This window comes from Alternaria arbusti (genome assembly GCF_024043155.1).
Source record: "Alternaria arbusti strain BMP 1465 chromosome Unknown scaffold_16, whole genome shotgun sequence".
NCBI classification, from domain to species: Eukaryota; Fungi; Ascomycota; class Dothideomycetes; order Pleosporales; family Pleosporaceae; genus Alternaria; species Alternaria arbusti.
In genome coordinates, this window is record NW_026249956.1 from 185502 (window position 1) to 202446 (window position 16945).

Consider the following 16945-nt stretch of genomic DNA (forward strand, 5'->3'; position numbering starts at 1 on the left):
GCAGTGTCGCCAAAATGCCGGTCCCTGGCAGTGACGTTGGTGGGCCGCGGCATCCAGCTATTGAGCGCGAAATCTTCACATGTCGCCCTCAACCCCACGCCTACACCAATGCGACCAGAGGAGCAGCCGGAGGCCCCCAGCGGGCCATGGCGCGCCGCGTCGGCCTTCACCATGGGCGCTGTCGGGCTCTTGTGCAAAGGATTCCTGAATGGACTAAGCAAGGTTGAGACGCATGGAATGGAGGGCTTCCTGAAGCTGTTGGATGAAAGAGAGGATCCAGCGAGTAGGCAACGAGGCCTCATAACTGGTAAGTGCTTGTACTATCAAAAACCCAGGAAATGCTCAGTACTGACGAGCGTGCAGTCTCGAACCACATCTCTGTGTACGTACGTTTGCCATAATCTCCGAATCGTCATGGATGGACTGCGCTTACACAATCTTTACAGAATGGATGATCCCATACTATGGGGCATACTACCACTCGCCTACATATTCACCCCAGACAATCTGCGCTGGGGATTAGGCAGTTATGATCTATGCTTCACCAACAAGTATGTCACCTCTGAAATGCACAGAAAGCTCGGCTGACGCCCAAGCAGAGGACTGTCGACATTCTTTACCTTTGGACAAGTTCTACCCACACATCGTTCGGCGCATTCCCAATTCGGCGGCCTATTCCAACCCACCGTAACGCAAGCGATCCGTCTTCTTTCACACGGCCCGTTCCACGATCAAGAACCACCAGAAAAGCCTACCACATCGCTCAAGAGCCCAGACCTCATCGATCCTTTTACCGACGGCCACCTCACATTCTCTACAAACGGACAGGATACATTTCCTGCGCCCTCGGCATACCTTAATCGGCGGCACGCGTGGGTGCACATCTTCCCTGAAGGCATGATACACCAGACGGAAGACAGGATCATGCGCTACTTCAAGTGGGGAGTGTCACGATTGGTACTTGAGAGTGAGCCGATGCCAGACATTGTTCCAATCTTCATTGAAGGCTTCGACAACATCATGCACGAGACACGCACCTTCCCGCGCTTTATACCACGGCCGTTCCAGAACGTCAGGGTGACATTTGGCGAGAAGCTGGATGCTGAGGAGGTGTTCGGCGACTTGCGCGCACGCTGGAAACAGATGCGTGCAAACGAGGAGAGGAAGGGAGGAAAGCTGCAAGTCGGTGTTCTCAATGATGCGCTGAAATATTCCGACGAGGCCGTCAGCATACGCAAAGAGTGCACGCGGCGGATACGACAGGCGGTTCTGGACGTTAGGCGGCAGCGAGGCTACCCTGAAGACGACCCGAAGAACGGCCTCGCAGAGACATGGCTGAGAGAAGGCCCGGGCAGAGAGGGGCACAAAAGGGATGGCAGCATCACAAAAGACACATGAGGCGTGTGAGGTGTATGGTATGTGTATTGTGTATATGCGACGCCCAGCATCGGCGTGCGAAGCCAGGGGACGCGACAGACCAGCCGAAGCGTGGTCAGGTCAAGACGCCTCGTCAACAAAGAAGCGCGGCAGAGTGTCAGATTAGATCAAGTAATTACACCATCAGCGACTCTGCGCCGGCGCGCCGATCAACCACGGCCTCAGGCGACTGGGGTCGGGTTTCGTCGTTGCGAACCGGAGCAGGCACCACGATGCTGTTTGTACAAGGCGGAGAGGTCTCTGGCGTGCTCGTGTCGTCATCCACTGCTGGCGACGCGCATCCACCGGCCCTGGAACGGAACGATGGACGTGACGAGGCTGGAGAGAGAAGCTTGGAACAGACGTGTGGTTTTGTCGCAGAGGCGCCATGAGCACGGGCCCCACGCCGGCCAATGGACGGCAGGTGGGCTCCACCGTTGCCAGATTTATCTTGCTCGTACTACGCCGAGCAGCCTACAGCGACTCACCCCCAGCATCCAGGACACCGCGGCCCCCTCGACAACGTTGCGCCGCCCTCCCACCGCCCACGACCGATCCGCCGCTGCAGAGCGACCCTGCGCCACCGCCTCTTATGCCTCGCGGCGTCAAGAAGGAGGAGAGCATGCAGGATGCAGACTACTTGCCCGACGCGTCAGTGCCCGCCATGCCAGACGCGAGCAATGGCGTAGGCGGGGCAGACACGCCCAACACGGACAACATCACCATCAAGAACCACTTCCCCGTCGCCCGCATAAAGCGCATCATGCAGGCCGACGACGATGTCGGCAAGGTCGCCCAGGTCACGCCCGTCGTCGTTTGTACGTACTGCCCGCGCGCCACTTTCTCCACCATGGCTGACTCTCCACAGCGAAAGCGCTCGAGCTCTTCATGATCTCCCTCGTCACCAAAGCCGCCGCCGAAGCCAAAGCGCGCAACTCCAAGCGCGTCGGCTCCATCCACCTCAAGCAAGCCATCACCAAGACCGACCGCTTCGACTTCCTCAACGAGATCGTGTCCAAGGTCGCCGACGCGCCCGAGAAGAGTGAGGGCGACATGGACGTGGATGGCAAGAAGAAGAAGACGACAAGCCGGAAAAAGAAGAAGGCAGAGAGCGATGACGACTTCTGAGTCTGAGCGCGCCGGTAGTGACGGACCTCGACGTCTTCTCGATATTAGGGGGAGCTCATGTCGCCAGGTTTCCACCTTCTGGCACCCACCTAGCCATGATCAGATACACGGTTGCCGTCTCACATGGACGGGCGCCACAGTTTTCTTTCTGCAGTCGCACGTCTGGCTGACTCCATTTCACAGCCGGGTACGACATATCAAGACGACCCTTCAGGTTGTCAGGCGTTAACTATCTCCCGGGCATTGCATGGGCGGCGTTACTTTGTTGTTGCATGGACCACGATACCAATGAATACGGATGCATGATTCTTCCCACTCGCTTCTTCTTCCCCCATTCCTGTCGCTAACGGAACAATTGTGCCCGCGGCCCGAATAGCGCGCAGTAACGTCACGATTGCAGTTTACGCGGTTCTGCAGCCGATGGGTAAAAGGCGAAGCAGGAAATGCGCCCACCAACCAGGTTTCCTCCACCCGCGCAATTTACCCGACCATCTCCGCAAATCCCCACATGCTAACGGCACCCCAGATACTCTTTCAGGACAGCCTGTAGATCGGTTCCTGCGCCATACCAGATCTATGTTCGTGTTCCTGCTTAGCCTCTCTTCTTTCCCTACCTCCGTAATTTGGGGCCCGTACACGATGTAGTATTAATCATGCATGAGCCCCAGCGCTTTTCCTCTGCAGGATTGTCATTCTCTGAACCTTCGATTGAGCATTGAACCAGCATGATCTTCACCAGGTTAGCAGTGCTCCTTGTGGGCGTTGCAGTGTCCGTTCAGGGCCATGCCATTGAGGTTGAGAAGAGGGTTTCCGACAAGCACACCACTCGACCTAACCCTTCCAATGGCCACTGGGTCGATGCATGGGCATCAATGCCACAGCTCACCGAGCCTGCGAACCTGCCTCCAGCTCCATTCGTACGTCCACCCATCAAGTCTTCACTGATTCTGTACTAACACATCATATAGAACCAGACAGGCGCAGTCTTCGTGAACTCGACAGTTCGACAGACTCTGTACATGACCACTTCGGCCAAGCAAATCCGTCTCAAATTCTCCAACGTGTTTGGCGGCTCCAATCTTCCCATCACCGCTGTGACAGTCGCGCTTCCGTTGAACCAGACCGCCGGCATCCACCAGATTCAACCCAAGACCGTCCAGAAAGTAACATTCGGAGGCAAGGATGGTATTAGCGTGCCAAATGGCGCACTCGCAGTGTCCGACCCCATCAACTTCGAAATCAAGGCGCAGCAGATCATCACTGTCACTATGTACCTTGCAAACGGACAAACCACCAACAGCATCACCAGTCACCCCGGTTCCAGAACAACCAGTTGGTTCCAGTTTGGCAACGCAGTCTCTTCGGCTAGTCTAGACATTAGCAACTCTACTACACAATCCGTGGCGCATTGGTACTTCCTCTCCTCCATCGAAGCTTGGGTACAGCCACGCGTCGGCTCCCTTCTCATTGTCGGCGACTCGATCACCGACGGCCGTGGATCTACAACCAACCAGAACAACAGATGGCCCGACCTCCTCCTTGCACGTCTCCAGAAGAACCCCTCCACCAAGTACATCTCAGCCGGTAACTTGGCCGCAGGCGGAAACCGCATCCTAGCCGACGGTCTCGGTCCCAACGCTTTCGGTCGCATCGACCGCGACGTCCTCGCCCATCCGGGTGTCAAATACGCCATGATTTTCGAAGGAGTAAACGATATTGGAACCGCAGCGACAACGCCTGGAGCACAAGAACAAGTCTACCAAGGTCTGACTCAAGCATACGAACAAATGGTGACCCTCATCCACGCCCACGGCATCCCCGTCTTCGGCGCCACCATCACACCGTTCAGCGCGCCAGCCAATTTCACCCAGCAACCCTACTCCGATCCCGAGCGCGAGAAGACACGTCAGCGCATCAACACATTCATTCGCACGTCGGGTGTTTTCGACGCCGTTGTGGATTTCGACCAGTTCCTTGCCGACCCCAATATCCCCAGTCAGCTCAACCCGTTGTACGACTCGGGTGATTATCTTCATCCTGGCCCGGCTGGATACCAATACATTGCGGATAAGTTCCCTATTCAGATCTTTGGTATGTGGGCGAATGGTGCGGATGAGTTTAGTTGGGGTATGTAGGGCACTGGGGAAGGCCATGTCGTAGAAGTTGAACCTTTTGGAAATGTATATAATGAAATAGACAGTCCGATATGTCACTCTTGACGCTACTGTTTTGTGAAGACATGATTTCCGGCCATGTGTGTTTTAGTATACAAGAGACAATATGTGCGAGCATAGAAGGGACGGATGATTGCAGGGCTAAACTTTGATACCCATTGTCGGTTGCACGGGATCATGGAGGGGCTCATCGTTTTCAAGCCTTTTCCAATTTCGAACTCTCACAAAAAGTGCGTACATGCTCTGTGAGATGAAATCCGAGTCTTACGAAGCAAGTTCAAGCGTGCAGACATAAGACAGGCCTCGTATTATTTTCGTTCTGAGGATCTCGAACAGACATCGTGCAGTCCGTGGACTCTTTTGAACGATCCCCACGGTGTTTTTGATTTTTGGAGTAACTTGTTGGAAGACAAGCAATGTGGATGAAGAGGTTTTATATCCTGTCACTCCCATCGTTTGTCTCATCTCGCGCACGCACGCGACGTGTTCTATGGTACTTTCAAACCAACAGTACTGCATCTCATGAGCCACACGTTCTTGGCGCATCGGGGCCATTACTGTAAAGAGATGCCATGTTATGATCTTCCAAAACGGGTCTCAATCCCGCCATGTAGTGGTGTACGCCTTGTCGGCTTGCTATGAAGCTTCCTGTTCGACTCTTCGCTTGCCATCTACAAAATCCAATTTCGATGTAAAACCAGGGAAGCTACAAAGATTGCCGGTCTCCTCTCAGATTTCAAAACTCAAAGTGCGCGTGGTTATGCTTGGGAGGCTTTATCGCCATTCAATACCACCCTCATGTTTCGTGTGGCGATTATTTTGCTGGAACGTAGAACGACCTATTGGTTTTCAAGTTATCCTTCCTCGGAAGTTCAGAAAGACATGTAAATGGGAATTTTGACCCTAACAACGACGGGATGACCCAAATGCCCGTCTCACCAATTTGAGACTCGAACGTGAGGCATACTCTTAAGCATAGTTTTAGGAACATCGCCAGATCTGCCGTGAACGAGAGGTTGACTTTATATATACATCAGCAGGATATCTATGTATTTGAGGTATCTTCCCTTGAGCAGACCAAAGTTGCAATCGCAAATCAAACGCCATTTTAAAACCACCCACGCTTGAAAATCGATATCGGCGAGAACACCATCGCATCCATCCCAAATTTGATATCAAGAAGACAAAAGCTATGCATATCGTAGTCCAGCTGTACGGCATCATAATCATACGATGCCTTGCGAGAATCTCTCAACACCGTTCTTGATCTCCCTGACAATCTCCACTGCCTCATTGGTACTCTGAGCTTCAAAGTCATATCGCTTCGTCTCGCGCTCCTTGAAGACGATGACCCGGAACATCTTGGGATGCTTCTTGCTGACCTTGCTACCGACTACACTGCTGAAATGCACAGTGGTCGTTTTGCCCTGGCCTTCAACACCAAAGCCACCTCGTGCTCCTGTCTTGGACTCTCCGGGCATGATATGGATGTACTCATTATCGAGAGCAATGATGCGAGATGTAGAAGAGGCAAAGGACATGGGCTGTTTGCGAAGGACGGCATAGCGGCGGTAATAGTTGGTTGCTGTGAGAGCCAAAGCACCAGAGTCGCCGTTCCTGGCGAGTGGATGGATGAGACCTTGGCCAGAGACAGCGGCGTTGGTTCGGTCGCCCTTCTTTGTCTTCTTTGGCGCACCACCGGTACTGATGATGAGTGGTGCGTTGGGTGATGACGACCCTGGCGACCCCGAAAGCCCGTAGACACCGTCACCCACGAAACGGCGACGCACAAGATCCAGATCCATCCGTGTGTCTAGAGCCTCTACAGTGCGGTCAGGTGGCGCTACCGTAGTGCTGCCGCTGACTTTGAGGATATACAAAGCTTTCTCTAAGCGCAAGTCGTGGCATACTTGATCGAAGATGTCAGCAATGTAAGTGTCAGTGGTGCAGGGTATGTTGAAGTGTTTTGTGTTGAAATTCTCGTCGGTGAAGTGGACATTGACTGTCTTGGGGGCTCCCGTGCGGCTAGCAGCATGTGTTTGTGGGACTTTTGGTACGTCGGCAAGGTTACTGGTATCTTTGCGCGTCGCAGTGGGCGCAAACGAAGGGCCGGTAATGGGATTCCTGAAGCTTTTCGCGCGACTTGGAAGAGGCTTGAGGGGCTTCTTCTCTTCCTTCTCGTCGGGGCCATCGGTTTGCGACGCGACTGCACTTGCTGCCTCTTGACTGTAAATCGGGGTGAGCTTCTCGTTCTCGCCAAACTCTCGTTGAGATGCCTCAACAAGTGCGAACTCGTCCCATGGCTTATCTCGTGCTCGAGGTCGCATACCACGGGCGTTGTTCGAAGCGAAGTCTTTCAATGGCTTATTCCTGGTCAAAGGTGGGAACTCGTCGTCAACCTCGCCGTCATCGTACATGCGCATGACCCAGCGGTTGACATTCATCTGTTCGGGCGATAGCGGCGGTTCCAGCTTCTCTTCCTGATATCGATGTAGTGCATACCCGATTGCTTCCGCGACAGTAGGACCCTCACCTTTGTCACTGAACTTCCGGATCAGCAGCTCGACAGGCTTTGAAGGTTTCGAAGAGAATGGACAGTAAAGTTTGATGTATAAAGGATTCTGCTGAGCTTCACTAGCAGCGTTCCACATGGCAAAGCGCTGTAGCGGATTCGATGGCTTCTGCTCCTTGGCTCGTAGTGCTTGGGTCAACGCGCTCACTGGTAGTACGAAACTGATGGGTCGCGGCGGTGGCAGTGCTTGTAATGTTGGTGCGATTGGCTCCTTCTTCTTCTTCGGTGACATGTTTTGGAAAGGCGTCAAGCCCGGCATGGTGGGAAGGTCGCCACCTGCGGGAGAGGAGTCCAGCGGATCACCTCCTGCACCGATGAGAGACGCGCTATCGTCGGAGCCAGAGAATTCGGATGTGAGGGAGTCATCTGATTCATCTCCTTCGTCCAGAGCTTCCAGGCGTGCGCGTGCGCGTGCGCCGCCAGCCTCCCCAGAGTCTTCTTCGATGCGCTTGGAAAGCATTTGGCTCGCACCTGCGGCCTTGCGCGGGTTGACTCTTCTCTTTCTGAATGACGAATTGTCAAACTCGTTCTCCGAAGACATCTCACTGCTAGTTATGGTGTCCCTTCTTGGCCGGGTTTTGCCCACCTCTACGGTGCCCAATGATCCTCTTCGCAATACGTCGTCCGGCGGCCGTGATGGAGACGTGATCATGAGTGAAGGGCCTTCTCCAGCTTCTGCCAGCTCATTGCGTAGGGCTGATCCAGGCATGGGCGATGATCCTGAGCGCGTCCGTAGCGGCATCTTGGTGAACTTGATCTGGTTGGCTGGTCTAGCAATCCGTCAGTTCAGTCCATGGAGCGCGTGATGATCAGCTACCTCTGCGCATCGTCATCGTCATCGCTCTCGTCGCTCAAGTCACTGCTATCATCTTCTTCCAGCTGTTCCTTCCTCCGCCTCCGTTTCGCATTGAGCGTAGGCCCGACCGTGTCGTTGCTTGCCCCTCCAGTGACCATGCCACCCTCGTCGTCATCTTCGCCAAAGCCCTCTGGCGACTTCAGGCCAGCTGACCGCGGGGCCTGGAAGTATTCCGAAGTGATCGCGGTGGGTATGGGTGGGGAGTAGGTGCGCTTGATGTCGGCGGCATTGGGAACCCAGCCTGCGGCGCGGAATGCGGGGTTGTTCAGGACGCTCGAGTCTACATTGATCAATCGTTCGCCTACGCCGTCTTTGATCGAGGAGAGGTACGCGGTTCGAAGCTGATATAGCACAAAGCTGCCCAAGTTAGCTGCGGCGTGCGCCACGGGGGCAGGTGGGCTTACTCTTCGTTCTGAAGGAGCGACATGGTGGGAAGGTCAAGGTATCATAGTCTCGTAACAGAAGGGTATGCTCAGACCAGCTGAAAGGGTATCATGAAGCCATGCAGCGAGGCCGCAGTGACGCATGTGGGGATGTGAATGCGTGCCCTGGACCCTGGCTTGGCATCGGCCCTTGTCCAGGCGCGCGTGCAGTGAGATCATTGTCAACTTTGCGACTTCTTGCGCCCAACACAAACCTCTTGACGACCGCGACCCAACTACAATGAACCTACTCGCCGGCTATTCCGATTCAGAATCTGATGGTGAAGCGCCCCCCGCGCCGAGAATAGTCGCGAAACCCACTGCGAAACCCGCCTTCCAAAAAGTCGTCGATCGCTCCAACCCAGGACGGATCAAGGTCAACCTCCCAGGCGCGTCGCAGTCGCGATCGGAGAAAGACGATATCCAAGATGATGCGCCACCGTCGAAGAAGCCGCGCCTGGGCGGGGGCTCGTCATTTGGTGGCTTCAACGCAATGCTACCCGCGCCAAAGAAACCAAATGTAAACGCCATCACAGCATCCGAGGGTTCAAAGGCGGGAAGCAGAGGACTGGGGAAAGGACTCGCATCTGGAATAAATCTAAAGACTGGCGCGGAGCCTGCTTTCAAGAGGGAGTCAAAAGTGGAGGCTGAGGAGTATGACGAGACTGGCAACCCGATAAAGAAGGAACCTATGAAGAGGGAAGACTTTCGCGCAATGCTCAACTTGCCAACACCCAAATCCGAGACAAAGACAGAAACCAAGCCTCAGATAACGGAACATGAGATGAAGGTGGAACCTGAGCCACAGCAGGTATTTAAGCCAGCGACACCACGTTTTGTACCTATGTCTGTCGGCAAAGGAAAGAAGAAGAAACCCACAGCACCTCGAACAGCATCCACAACGAACGAGACGAGCACCGCGACGAACACAAGAACATCTACGCCGCAATCGCAACAACCACCTCCTGAAACCAAGCCGCGCAAACCCAAGGTCTCTCTCTTCAGCGTCTCCAATGAAGCAGAAAGCATTCCTAAAGAGACGTCAGATGTGAACTATCAGCCACTACTCTACGGTGTGGAAGAAGGAGGGGAAGTCGCCCCGACAGAGGGCGTCTATGACATGCCCCCAGCAAATCAGTATTCACAATACCCTCCTCCCTCAACAGGTGGACAGGATCCGAATAACCTCACCAATATTGCTTCCGAGTTGAACTTGTCAGAAGCAGAGCGCCGACAACTTTTCGGCAAGAAAGGACGCGGTGGTCCAGACTTCTCTGGTGCCAAAATCCAGGATTTCAACACAGATATGGAGTACGCGCATAATGAGAAGCTACGACAACAGGGCGAATCAGTACAGCATAACCCGCTCAAATCTATATCTGGAACTGGAAAGAATAGTCTTCGCAGCCTGGTCAACGTCGCGACGACTCAGAAAGATGCACTGGAGGACCACTTTGCTGCCGGTGCTCGCAACAAGAGAGAAGCAGGGAATCGATACGGCTGGTAATATTGGGGGGCATATCTATCTTTCTTGAGGAACAAGGCATGAGCATAATATGATTTATTTGGCTTCTCAGAGCCGATGGCGCAGTCATACAGTCCTAGGTACAACATTTTCTTCTGCTACTGTATCTGGTGAGCCGAATGATGAAGTATTCGCACTTCGTCCATGACGTCCTCTATACACCTTCTTTTCGTGCTCATCTCGATCTCGTTACATAACCCCACGCTGTAGTTTTGGAGTATACCATAGTATTAGTGGTCCTCGCCGATCGCCGCAGTCCTACCGTTACTCTCGGTCACATGTGCTAAACGCAAGACTAGACGCGTCAGCGAACAATGGTACCTTGCCTTCATCTTGGAGATTAAGCAAGCGACATCCCCGTTGTGGACGATACCCTCACGGGATTCGCCAACACTTCCTGCATTGAGCATGGCAGCTTCACCGCCATTATGATGGCTCTTCGCATGTTTGAAGCCGTCGAAAGACTGGCACTTTCCTTTTCCATAGACTGCAGGATGGCCGAATGATGTGAAGCTCTAAGCTGGTCGAACCCATCGAACCGTTTTCTGGTGCAATTCGCCGAGAGCCGCGTGCTATCGAACGGACATAGAGGCTCACGGGATGATAGAGGCTTGTGAATTAGAGCCAATGGGATTTGATTTTTTTAGTGCCATAGTGGAGATGCATGAGATGGATGATGGGGTGCGGAGTGATTCAGTGTTGCTTTGGTATTCAATGCATTGTATGGTGCGTTCCCGGCCTCCTTGCTACTGCGTGGTACTGGTGTAGGGTTTCAGGAGGGTGTGATGACTTCAGACCACTTGTTTAGAATCACATAAGAATGTATATTGGGTATCACAACGCTACTTCACTTCCCAGCCGCAGCTTTAGCAGCAGCATCCTTCTCTCTCTTCCTCTGCAGATACCTCTCCTTGGCACTACTGATGTCCTTCTCTGTCTTCTGACTCTTGCGTGTATGCTCCAGTTTCGCTTGTTCCTCAGCTTCTTCATCTGCTTTCCGCTTGTTCGCCGCTTCAATCTGCTCGGCTACCATCTGGGTCTGGCGTTCGCGTTGTGCATTCTTGCCGGGTTTGGGTTTCGTCCATGCTGATTGCGTTTGGTTTGCAGCAGTGGTGGAGGCAGAGGCAGATGAAGCGGGCTTGGGTTTCGCAATGATGTTGAGGCCTGCTGAGAGGAGCTGGCGTTTGTCCGCGATCTGCCCATCCTCGTTGAGAATGACGTTCTTGCCCTGTTTACGTAGCTCTTCGACAATTTCAGCGTCTGTCTTTTCCTTCTCTCCCTCCTCAACAACGGGCTTCACACCATCCTTCAGTGCTTGCGCCGCTGCTTCCATAGCCTCCTGATGCCGTCGTTCCTGTTCCGCGAGCATCTGTTTGTGGAAGCCCTGCATACCAAACTTCTTCTTTTTCTCTTCCTCCGCCTCTTGCCGCTTCTTCTCTTCTTCTTCGGCCTTTCGCGTCTCTTCTTGTTGGGCTTTGTATGCGCCGGTCACAAACTTCTCCTTGTCCGCAAACTCGTCGCCTTCGGCTTCACGTTCGCGCTGGAGTAATTTGTCGCGTGCCCGTAGTTGGTCCTTCTTACGTTGTTCGGCGGATTCGAAGAGCGCATCCATGTACTTGGGTTTCCGTTCCGCGGCGCTGTCGCGTTCAGCAGCTTTTTTGGCGGCGCTGACCGCGTGGAGCGCGTCGTATGCAGCATCATAGTCGTATATGGTGGCGTCGGCTTCTAAAGCTTCCTGTGCGCGTTTCTCGGCTTCTGCAGCGCTGGCGGAGTACGCGATGGCGGTGGGATCGTCTTCTTTCGGCTTAGGTTTCTTGGACGGAGGAGCGGGAGGCTGGCCTTTCTTTGGTTTTGAGGGCGCTGGTTTCGAGGGTTCTGATGAGATAGCGGCCAGAGTGTCTTCGAAGTTCAGCTCGCCGATTTCCTGGGCGCCGTCCGTCGCTTTGGATTTGCCTTTCGCATCTTCCTCCTCTTCGTCGAACAGCGGCTTCTTCTTCTTCCCCAGAGAAGGCTTGGCGGCCGATTTCGCGAGTGGATCCGCGCCCTTGTTCTTCACATTGAGTCCGAATTTGAATGACATGTTGATGTTGAGTTGGGATGGTGTCAGAGTCGCGACCGCGAATTGGGCTGTCGCATGCCAAGGCGCGCGCGACCAGTGAAATCATCGACACCTCCGCGCCTTCTCCGCAATCCACGTCCCTTGGTTCGCAATGACTGCAGACACGTCAAACCGCACACCTTGTACAAATATCACTCATGCATGAATGTCGATTAAACCACCATAGTCCTCATCATGGAGGAGCAGGCTAGCGATCCACCGGCGGAGAGCCTCTACACCACGGCCAAAGCGTCACGATTTCACTTCAAGTCTGGGCCCAAACATCGCTCAAAGCGTCACAAAAGCGAAAGCAAGGACGAAGATACCGATGACCATACTTCCAAGAGATACAGGTCGGATCGTACCAGCGAAGAACGGCGCAGCCACCGCGACTCGAGGCGCAAACACAAGCACAAGCATCGCTCTTCCGACCAAGATCGTCACCCGACATCCACACGAGACGGCGCCTACTACGACCCTGATTACCGTCACCGCGAATCATTATACGACAACTTAGAGGATCTAGGTACAGGCTCTCCAGGCCCAGCTCCCGATGACGCTTTCCGCGAGTCGCTGTTCGATGCGCTTGCCGACGATGAAGGTGCGGCGTACTGGGAAGGTGTATATGGCCAGCCCGTACACATATATCCCGACACAAAATCCGGCCCCGATGGAAAGCTGGAGCGTATGACGGAAGAGGAGTATGCGGACTTTGTGCGTACGAAGATGTGGGAGAAGAGCCACCAGCACATTGTGGAAGAACGCGAGGCAAAAGAGCGGGCGCGTCAAAAACGAAAAGCGCAACGCAGCCAGCTTGATGAGGAACTCGAGCGGGAGGAAGCAGAACGAGAGAGCATGCGACGCCGCATGGAAGAGAGCCTGCGTCGGGGCGAGGAGCGGAAGAAAGCGAAGGAGGCAGAGGCTGCATGGGAAAGTTACACGGCCAGATGGGACAGCCTGAAGAATGCCCAAGGTCTGGATAAGGAGACAGATGCGAAGGTCCGAGAGATGATCCCATGGCCCGTAGTGTCTGGCAGAGCAAATCACGTCTCCAAGGAGGAAATAGAGCGCTTTTTCCGGACTACAAAGACGTGGAAGGAGGACCCTGCGTCACTACTGAAGGCGGAGCGCGTGCGCTGGCATCCCGACAAGATGCAGCAGCGATTTGGACAGCATATTGACTCCGAGACTATGAAGTTGATCACGGCGGTTTTCCAGGTTATCGATCGACTGTGGAACGACCGACGTTGATCTGGATGCGGACCTCAATAGCCGGCATCTTCCTTCGTCATACTTTCTTCATTTCGAGATACCCAAGGGAGCACATTGTGTAGTCCCATCTGTCAACCGGCATACCCATCAATGAATATCGGTCCCGGCACCAGATTAATATCAATCGTACTACATCGTTGCCTCACTTCTTGGCATCATGTCACCGTACTTTCAAAATGTTAATCTCCGGCTTCCAAGAATCTTGGAAAGATCTTGGCGCAATGTATCCATGACGAAGCAACCGGGCTGAGACAGTTAAGCACGACGATCTTCGCTACAAATGCGCTGACAATGCTAAGTGACCGGCTAAATGCTTGGTCTGGGACCAAATGCTTTTGCCAACACCATCGGTGAATATATCACCTATGGTCATCTGAGCATGTCGCATGCCCAGCTGGATAAAATGCAAATAAGTTGATGATGCGGAAATAAAGTGGCTTGACTGCATGCATCGTGGGTTGGCGCGGTGCTTGACTGAGCTTAATCAGGATGCAAAAGCTTGTGCAAATCAACATGCACACTTTCAGGTACAGCAATGCGACGATAAGATGGTTTTCGAAGATACGGAGGATCAATCCAGAACGCAGCGGGTCAGCATGTTTCTCGACTGGCCAAGACGTTTTCAGCTCCACTCTTGTCGCACCACAGTACATCGGGCCTATAGCATGACAGGTCCACACAGAACGCATCTCCAGCGGAAATGAATGTTTCGAGTTTCAAAACTACGCCTCTACAGCTGTCCAACCATTACGTTCAGACCCTGAATACCCGGTGGTTCGATCTTGTTTTTAGGACACGGCTCCACACACGGCGACGGGACGTAGACATGCTCCCATGCACTCCACAGTTACTACGGCTGGTATACGCCAGGTGCGCCTGCCCGGCAGGTGCCCTCCAATTTGTAAGGCTCCCTCGATCCGCAGCCGCAGTTCACTGGCGGTCCCTGGTAATGATCAGCACGGTACAACGCATCCACTGGTATATAAGAGTCCCAACTGTCCTCGAAAGAAGGACACCAAGCATCTCCAACTTGAATCAACACAATGGTTGCCTTCTCTTCTATCATTCTCGCTCTCGGTAGCGCCACTGCGGCTCTCGCCTCGCCCCTCGGCCTCATCCTCGATGCTCGTGCTCAGGAAGAGTCTGCCAACTTGACTGCTCGCGCCACCCAGCCAGGCGAAGGCACCAACAACGGCTACTTCTACTCATTCTGGACCGACAACCAAGGCCAGGTCACCTACAACAACGGCGCTGCCGGAAAGTACGATGTCCAGTGGTCCAACGTTGGTAACTTCGTTGCTGGCAAGGGATGGTAAGGCACCCTCAGAACCCACGCTCTCCACTCTACTAACTCTCTTCGTTAGGAACCCCGGCTCGCCTGACAAGGTGGTCAAGTACTCTGGTACCTGGAACGCTGCCAACGTAAACTCCTACGTCTCTCTTTACGGATGGACTCGCAACCCGCTCGTCGAGTACTACATCGTCGAGACCTACGGCTCTTACAACCCCTCTTCTGCTGCTCAGAAGAAGGGTTCCGTCACCTCTGACGGTGGCACATACGACATCCTCCAGACCACCCGCACCAACCAGCCTTCCATTGACGGCACTGCTACTTTCCAGCAGTACTGGTCTGTCAGGACTAGCAAGCGCGTCGGTGGTACCATCACTGTCAAGAACCACTTCGATGCCTGGGCCAAGTACGGACAGAAGCTTGGTACGCACTACTACATGATCCTCGCTACTGAGGGCTACCAGAGCTCTGGATCTGCTAGCATCACCGTTGAGAGCGCTTGAAGGATTGCGCTTGCAAAGTAGGGGGGTCAAAAAGCCTGATGGCTTGAATTCTTGTAGATATATACACACGCTTTATCGTCATTAAAAATGCCATTACATTGCGCAGTACACTTGGATAGCAGCATGAGTCAGTGATTATTACGTCTGGAGGAATGCAGTTGTGATGAGTCGGGGGAATCAGGGGCCAAGTAAGCCCGACGAACCGGTTCGCGGAGCACGCCCAGCGCGCGCTGCCGAACGCGCTAAGAACGTGTCACCACTCCATCTACATCAGCCTTGCAGCATTACAGCCCTGGAGCGCTTTCCGGCGTCGGCTGGCTCATCACGCGATGTCCCTTTGATATTGACACATAAATGGGATTCGGTCAGATCGTTCCCCTGTTATTGCTTGCCCTACTGTCTCCTGCTGCTGCCTAGATTCATCACGGTAAGTTCAAGCAGTTTCCGTGCGGCTCCAGCGATTGACAGATGCCTGGAATATAGGTCGCCCTCCTTGTTCGATTCGAACTCGTCGACATTCAACACTACGATGGCCTGCGATCCTTGCTTGATCAAGTTGGAAGGGATGAACGCGAACACGAGGAGAAAATGGGCAATGTTCAAAAGCATTTCTACAAGAAACGCTCCTTTGGTGCTCAAGCCCTATGCTTAAGAGCTGGACCAAACTATTCAAGATATTCAAGAGAAATAGTTCATTGTTGAAAGCTACATCCATAGGTTGATAGGTAGTGAGCCAGTGCTGTGCGCAAAAGGTAGCACTCCCAGGTATTGAGACTTCGTTCTTGTCTAACATATAGTACGTAAATAGGCAGTTTATCTCGATCTAGGCACGATAAGACCAGACTAATAACAATTTGCTAGTTAGAAAAAAGAGCAAAAAAGTCAAAAACATGCATGCGCCGGCCGCCCCACATGCAAAAAAAGATCCCTCAAAACTTCAAAAACATACAACAGCGGGGATTCCCCGGTGGTCACCCACCCGAGTACTAATCCGCCGGTATCTTGCTTAAATATGGCTGAGCGAACGGGAAGCCTTGCTCTCAAGATCCTGTGGTCGTATGTGCAAGATCTTGAAGTTGAAAAGAACATATTGTCAATGTTTCAGCGGATCGTACGCGCGGGGAACACCAGATCAGTACGAACACTACGGCCATTTTTTTACGTCTTACATTACGAATTTATGAGCACTCCTCTGTATTCAATATCGGTTTCTCAATCACTATGTCCTCCATTGATGTGTTGACCGCAATGCCGACTCCACAACCAGACAACCAGGTCTACGCCACATCTGGCCTAGCGTATTGTCCTGGACAGGAACGAGATCCTATACATGGCTCGGCATAAGCGCTAGTCCCTGTATGCACTCCGATTGACGCTCTTGTTGACGTTGATGCGGCGTGGTAGTACATGTGGCGTGGTACCTAGGTAGCTTCACAGCAATCTCTACCGCGCAAAGCTTTCCACTGATGTAGTGTTGTCGTACTTTACTTTAAGACATTGGCTTCTTTGCCTTCCTTGCACCACCCTTATTTGCTTCCTATTCCTATTACTGAGCTGGGCAACTGGGTGATATCCCTTGACTTCTAAGGCCCCTCACCGCTACCACGCAAGAATGCCGTTCCCAATGGAACAAGTGTCGACTGATGTCTTCGCATGTATAACGGAACACCTCTGTAGTAGAGACCTGT

General features: G+C 53.3%; 8 protein-coding genes across 8 annotated transcripts; 6 read left to right on the top strand and 2 right to left on the bottom strand.

Annotated features, from left to right (window-relative positions):
* Positions 1-108: 108 nt before the first annotated feature.
* Positions 109-1398, top strand: J4E86_009189 (uncharacterized protein; the record flags this gene model as incomplete). Its single annotated transcript, XM_051449695.1, has 4 exons — positions 109-307; positions 364-382; positions 447-551; positions 600-1398. The coding sequence occupies 4 exons, from the start codon at positions 109-111 to the stop codon at positions 1396-1398; spliced, it is 1122 nt and encodes a 373-aa protein (XP_051299032.1).
* A 610-nt stretch (positions 1399-2008) lies between these two features.
* J4E86_009190 (uncharacterized protein) lies at positions 2009-2544 on the top strand (the record flags this gene model as incomplete). The annotated part of the gene is made up of 2 exons (XM_051449696.1): positions 2009-2234; positions 2285-2544. 2 exons carry the CDS (start codon positions 2009-2011, stop codon positions 2542-2544), a joined length of 486 nt encoding a protein of 161 aa, XP_051299033.1.
* Positions 2545-3269: 725 nt separating this feature from the next.
* Positions 3270-4679, top strand: J4E86_009191 (uncharacterized protein; the record flags this gene model as incomplete). The annotated part of the gene is made up of 2 exons (XM_051449697.1): positions 3270-3461; positions 3513-4679. The coding sequence occupies 2 exons, from the start codon at positions 3270-3272 to the stop codon at positions 4677-4679; spliced, it is 1359 nt and encodes a 452-aa protein (XP_051299034.1).
* Positions 4680-5944: 1265 nt separating this feature from the next.
* On the bottom strand, positions 5945-8573 carry J4E86_009192 (uncharacterized protein; the record flags this gene model as incomplete). Its single annotated transcript, XM_051449698.1, has 3 exons — positions 5945-8060; positions 8108-8503; positions 8551-8573. The coding sequence occupies 3 exons, from the start codon at positions 8571-8573 to the stop codon at positions 5945-5947; spliced, it is 2535 nt and encodes an 844-aa protein (XP_051299035.1).
* A 236-nt stretch (positions 8574-8809) lies between these two features.
* J4E86_009193 (uncharacterized protein) lies at positions 8810-10075 on the top strand (the record flags this gene model as incomplete). The annotated part of the gene is made up of 1 exon (XM_051449699.1): positions 8810-10075. The coding sequence occupies one exon, from the start codon at positions 8810-8812 to the stop codon at positions 10073-10075; it is 1266 nt and encodes a 421-aa protein (XP_051299036.1).
* An 865-nt stretch (positions 10076-10940) lies between these two features.
* On the bottom strand, positions 10941-12173 carry J4E86_009194 (uncharacterized protein; the record flags this gene model as incomplete). The annotated part of the gene is made up of 1 exon (XM_051449700.1): positions 10941-12173. The coding sequence occupies one exon, from the start codon at positions 12171-12173 to the stop codon at positions 10941-10943; it is 1233 nt and encodes a 410-aa protein (XP_051299037.1).
* A 213-nt stretch (positions 12174-12386) lies between these two features.
* J4E86_009195 (uncharacterized protein) lies at positions 12387-13442 on the top strand (the record flags this gene model as incomplete). Its single annotated transcript, XM_051449701.1, has 1 exon — positions 12387-13442. One exon carries the CDS (start codon positions 12387-12389, stop codon positions 13440-13442), a length of 1056 nt encoding a protein of 351 aa, XP_051299038.1.
* Positions 13443-14506: 1064 nt separating this feature from the next.
* Positions 14507-15257, top strand: J4E86_009196 (uncharacterized protein; the record flags this gene model as incomplete). Its single annotated transcript, XM_051449702.1, has 2 exons — positions 14507-14775; positions 14828-15257. The coding sequence occupies 2 exons, from the start codon at positions 14507-14509 to the stop codon at positions 15255-15257; spliced, it is 699 nt and encodes a 232-aa protein (XP_051299039.1).
* Positions 15258-16945: the final 1688 nt, after the last annotated feature.